The sequence below is a fragment of the Adiantum capillus-veneris genome, chromosome 19, assembly GCF_014529385.1.
Source record: "Adiantum capillus-veneris isolate H3 chromosome 19, ASM1452938v2, whole genome shotgun sequence".
In the NCBI taxonomy this organism is placed as follows: domain Eukaryota; kingdom Viridiplantae; phylum Streptophyta; class Polypodiopsida; order Polypodiales; family Pteridaceae; genus Adiantum; species Adiantum capillus-veneris.
The window spans coordinates 80,096,027-80,101,916 of record NC_140949.1 but is presented as its reverse complement, the minus strand read 5'-3'; the positions used below and the strand labels follow the sequence as shown (position 1 = coordinate 80,101,916).

At 44.2% G+C, this 5,890-nt stretch overlaps 1 protein-coding gene across 1 annotated transcript; it reads left to right on the top strand.

The window, feature by feature from the left end:
- Positions 1-1,317: 1,317 nt before the first annotated feature.
- On the top strand, positions 1,318-5,519 carry LOC147434305 (putative pentatricopeptide repeat-containing protein At3g01580). Its single transcript, XM_086490843.1, has one exon. The coding sequence runs from the start codon at positions 1,682-1,684 to the stop codon at positions 5,009-5,011; it is 3,330 nt and encodes a 1,109-aa protein (XP_086346969.1). The 5' UTR covers positions 1,318-1,681; the 3' UTR covers positions 5,012-5,519.
- Positions 5,520-5,890: the final 371 nt, after the last annotated feature.

Sequence of the window (5,890 nt, the reverse complement as noted above, 5' to 3'; positions counted from 1 at the left end):
AGACTAACTCTTTTTACATTTTTAGTCAACATAAATTATACGGGTTAGGCACTGCCACACATAAGTGGTAAGACCTCCCAAAATTTATTTGTTCAAGTCCTATTTTGTCCCACTTCTCATGAGATTATTGGGTACACCTTAAACCCAAGGTTTGGCAGTGAACCAAAACTCCATTTGTTGGTAGCTAATTTTTGACCTACACCCTATCTATGCTTAAGGGGGGGTTCACTATCATAGCACCAGGTTATAGATACACCAAAATCCTTGGTTGTGAGAGAACCTAAAACTTACGGTTAACGAGTACTGATATCGTGAGAGTGGATATATCTAGTTCGGGCTTGAGGGGGCGGGTTGTTGGGTTTCCAAGCCCTCGCTCAATTTGGTGTCAACCCATGGGAACACTCCCTTTTGGAGCATGCAGATGAACTCCAATCATTTTTAGAAGTTTTGCATGGCTAAAGATCTTTTATGTGTTGTAAGGCTTCTTTTAAAAATATACACACAATACAGAATAGCGTGCTTTTTGCTTATTGTGTCGAATCTCTCTCTCTCTCTCTCTCTCTCTCTCTCTGCTTGCTTCCTCTCTCACCATGGCTCCTACTCGCCTAGACCCTCCATAGCCACGCTCCCATCACGAAGTGATATATTATCAAGATAAAAGAGAGTATGGGACATTATGAATTGATCTCAGATTCCTCCACAAAGGATAAAGTGAAATCAATTGCAAGGAAAACAATATCTTTTTCCTTCTTCCTTAGAACTTCTTTGGGTGTGGATCATCGTGAAACTACTAATGTTGCTGCTTCATGTGGCCTTTTTTTTTTCGACCTTTTGTCTTCTACGGGCAAGAGCTAGTTAGATCTACCATGGGATGAAGGAGAGCTATAAATCTTAGACAAAGTTAGCTTAGGTAAAAAGCTAATCCTGGCTACCCAAGCTTAGGGTGCTTACAGACCGGGGTGCCCAAAGATGGGCAGGCACTGCGAGCGCCAACGTGGTAGGGGTGTGTCAAAAAATTACAGGCTGCGCGAATCTTGCTCTGGACATGAGTTGGGCAGCGGAGCTCCCCCATCCAAAGACGGGCCGGGGTTGAGCCTCAGACCCCACGCCTGAAAAGGGATGGCTGAACCAATCAGCTAACCAGCACTCGCTGAAATAGGGCTGAGAAATTAAATACATAAAAATACTTGTTTGCACAATCTGTAAACGTTGCCCGCCCGTCCCATGGTGAGATGGGCAGGCGCGTTGTTGGTGTGTATCCAGCCTTATTAGACCCAATCGAAGCTTCCTTCCATGTAGTCTAGTGAGCTAATTGCTTTTGGCATTGTCTCCTTCGTCTCCTCCTCCTCTTTAAGGAAATGAATGTAGCCCTTCATGGACCTTTGAGGAGCAGGTTCGAAACTGCAGAGTGGATCGTCAGCAGAAGTTTCAGCCTTTGTGCCCATGAAGCAACTGTTGGCGCTGTAATGCACTTACCTTTACGTTAACAAACTCCAAGAAATCGCTTGCACCCTAGCAGCGTGAGAACCATAGCAGACTCATGTGGAAATGCAGACAATTGCATTCATGAGCTCCGACTTCCGACAGAGGTGGTCAAGTCCAAGAAACGCACGGAACACAGGCATCTTAACGTAGGTCAGAGAGAGAGAGAGAGAGAGAGAGAGATCGCATACAGTTATGGATGGGGAGATGGGCTCCTCGAAGAAAGAGATCCTTGGGGCCCCTGCACTTAAGACCAACTTCAGCACCCTCTGCAACCCACCAACAACAGAATCAGATTTGGGATGTGAAGGGACGCACCTCCCTTCCCTGCATGAAATGCATATTCTTGTCATTGAAACGCTCAGGATGGGCGAAGCGGTGCATCTTATCAGAGCATCATGACCACCATCATCTATCTTGTCACTTTGAAGCACCAAGGGCACATCATGCAGCACTTGCAGATTTTGATTCTTCACAGGTGCAGGAAGGATTATGTGTGGGAAAGCGCTTGTCTGCTTGCAGCAGCAGGTGGCCTTCTCTTCCAGTTGACAGTAGGCTATCTCTTCAAGTTTATACTAGTTCTACTGAAGTTCAAGGAGCAGTGGAGACATTACATAGTAGGGAGATCAAGGGTACTCATCAGCCACTCGAAGGTGCAAGACATGAGTTCTCTGGATCTCATTCCTCCAAAGGCGGAGTCAGGAGTGAATTGCTTCGAATTCACTCCACGTGTCAAGAAGGGCACCTTGACAAGGCTCTTTGCCTGCTATCCTCTTACAAGAGAGCATTACCCACCAGCATTTATGTCTCTCTTCTTAAATTGTGTAGCAAAAAGAAGGCCCTTAATCAGGCCAAGCAAGTACATGCACACCTTGTTCGAAATAGTGTGCCAATTACAGGCTTCATCGGTGATTTCTTACTTATGTCACTTGCAAAGTGTAGTGCTGTTGAAGATGTGTACCAGATATTTGCTACCTTACCACAACATACTGTTTTCTCATGGACGGCTATTATATCTGCCAAGGTAGATGCCGGTTATGGTCAGGAAGCACTAGAAATGTCTCAGCTCATGCAAAAAGAAGGTATTGAACCCAACACTTATACATTTGTGAGCCTTTTCAAGGCTTGTGGAATCACACAGAATCTTCCAAAAGGACAAGAATTGCATGAATTTGCTCGCAGACGAGGTCTTCTATCAGATCCTTTTGTACTTGGTGCTATTGTAAGCTTTTACAGCAAGTGTGGTTCTATAATATCTGCTGAAAATGTGTTCAGCAGCTCTCTTCAAACTAACATCGTCACCTGGAATGCAATGCTTGCAGCCTATGTTGAACATGAAGCAGGAATCAAGGCTTTGAAATTGTATAGACAGATGCAACAAGAAGGTGTGAGTGCAGACCAGCTTACATATGTGTTAATCCTTCAGGCATGTGGTGTTCTTGCAGAAAAAGGGGAAGCACTTTCCATTGACAGAGGATTATCAGCAAGGGCATTTATTTTGCACATTGGCCGAGCAATACACAGTGATTCGCAGAGAAGCGCCCCTGGTCCCTTTGTGAATAATGCACTTGTGGTCATGTATGGCAAGTGTGGGGCAATCGTAGAAGCAGAGCATGTTTTTGGTGCACTATCTGACCGAAACATTGCGACATGGAATTCAATGCTTGCGGCATACCTCCAGAAAGGTGAATGTGAGAAGGTTTTGTTGATGTATAGGCAGTTGCAACAAACAGGGATAGGTCCAAGTGAGCGAACACTTGTGTTTGCAGTGCAAGCATGTGGTGGTCTCGCAGAGAAAGAGGAGTCTCTTATTGTGGAAGGACAGCCAGTAAAGATGTCTGCTTTGTCCATTGGAGAAGGGTTGCAAATGGATGCTCACAGAAACAATTTTGGTTGTAGTACTTTTGTGGGTACCTCTCTTTTGAGTATGTATGGCAAGGGTGGTGCTGTTTCGAAAGCAGAGGCCATATTTGTGGCCTTGTCGTATCGTGATAGTGTGGCATGGAATGCCCTGCTTTCAATCTATGTTGACCAGAGTTGTGGTCTGAAGGCTTTGAAACTTTATAGGCAAATGCACGAGGAAGGCTTGATTGCAGATGAGGTAGCACTAATGCTTGCTGTTCAGGCATGTGGCATCCTTTTGGACAAGGAAAGGACCTCAGTTGAAGAGATAAAGATCACTAGGGTTTGTTCTTTAGAAATTGGCAAGAGCTTGCACGCGGATGCACGAAAGAACGGCTTTAGTTTAGATGTTTACTTAGGTAGCACCCTCATAAGTATGTATACCAAGTTAGGAGCAGTGTCAAATGCCGAGAACGTGTTTCTTAAGCTTCCTCATAGTGATGTGGTGTTATGGAGTACTATGATCTCAGCATACGTTGAGCAAGGCCAGGGGGAATTGGCTCTGATATTATGCCAACACATGCTGAGGGAAGGTGTGAGCATGGATCCTCGTGCACTTGTCTATGCTCTTCAGGCTTGTGCCTCTCTTGCAGAGAAGGGCAATGCTGTGGCTATGAAGGAAATGTCGACCAAATCAATGGCTCTTGAAATTGGAAGAGCGTTACATGCAGAAGCACGCAGCAAGGATTTTCTCTCTTTCCCGCATGTGGGCATTGCCCTTATCAATATGTATGGAAAGTGTGGTGCTCTTGACGAAGCAAAGGACTCTTTTGGCACTTGGTCTGGAGGCAACACTGTTATATGGAATGCCATGTTCTCAACTTATCTTGAACATGGGCACTATCAGAATGTTTTGTCGCTTTACTCACGCATGCAGAAGCAAAGACTGGTTTTAGATGATGCAACAATTCTTTGCATTTTGCAAACCTGCAGTCTAGTGGGGAGTTTGGAGATTTGCAACCAGATCCATTTTGTCAGTGCATCAACAGGATGGGATCAAGTTCTTTCTGTTGCAGCGTCCATAAATCATGCATATGGGAATTGTGTGAGGATGGAGGATGCAAAGGCAATTTCAGATCAACTTGCAAGACCGGACCTTGTGTTATGGAATGCATGTTGTGATGGGTTTGCAGGAATAGGAGATTTTTCTGCTTGCTTTTCTGTAATCGAGAACTCTGAACTCACAGGTACTAAGCCCGACGACATAACATTTGTCTTGGCTCTTTCTGTGTGTAGCCGTACTGGCTATATTCATGAAGGCCTGGAATGCTTTGATCGCATGACCCAAGACTATGACATAGTTGTAGGCACGAAGCACTTGGGTAAGCTGGTAGACCTTCTCGGCCGTGCGGGAAATTTCAGAATGATTGAGAATATACTCAGGAGAATGGCGATGCTAGAAAGCTTTACTATGTGCCTGTCTTTGCTTGCCTTTTGTAGTGTACATGGAAATATAGAGCTGGCAAGACGAGTGTTCGAGCATGCAGTAAAATTGGAACCAAAAGACAGTACAGCATACATAGCAATGTCAAACATTTACATTGATCCTGGGCTGCATGGTAATGCCGCAGAGATAGAAAGGCTACAGCAGGATAGCGGTGCATTTAAAAGCTTGCTAAATGACTAATGGGTCCGTCTCTAGTGTTGGGGATATCAAATGTGGAAAATTCAGCTCAAGTTCAAGCGAGTGTTATGATCGGGTAAGGCATGCAACAGAAACCAAACAGCCATTCTACACCCCCTGCACCTAGATTGTTTATTAACATCCACACAGAGCAGTTACTTGGTACGTGTGGCTAGCAAATGGTCCCAAAATCCCTTCAAGGGCAAGACCTAGTGCTGATGAAGACTGTTACTCACCTTGATCGGAGCTTGCATCCATGCTAGTTATGAAAGGCGCGAAACAAATTAAAAAATAGACTTGTTTGTCAGGTAGTCTTTGATAACATAGTAAAATCATGTTTTGGGCTACATCATTCATGAGACGATCTTGAATAGCTATCATGTAATACCTCCACAATTTCTGGCATGAAAGATAGTGAGGAGGTTCTTTCGCAAAGATCCAAGTTTACACATCCAACAATCCACTAATGCCCTAAGGGCAGAGCCTTAGTGATGACTATTCTTTTTGGCTACTCTTGAATAAATTTTTTTGAGCAATTCTGATTGGTTGAGTAAGATAGGAATTGCTTACTTGGAAGACAATTCACAAGTATGTAACTAATTTATAGTAGAGAGAGAGAGAGAGAGAGAGAGAGAGAGAGAGAGAGAGAAATGAAATGTTATATTAACGTCTTCAAAAGGCCAAATTGACCTATGAGACCAAAAAGTTACAATTGGTGAATCTGATACCATGTCTGAATACTGAAATTACAAAGTTACAAAGAACTAACTCTAAAACAGCGGGGGGGGGGAATGGGGTTTCAGATGAAATCTCTCATCGGTCGCTGTCGGATCTCATCGACCTCCTCCATGGTCAGTACTAAGGCTAGGTTTAGATGAAGCA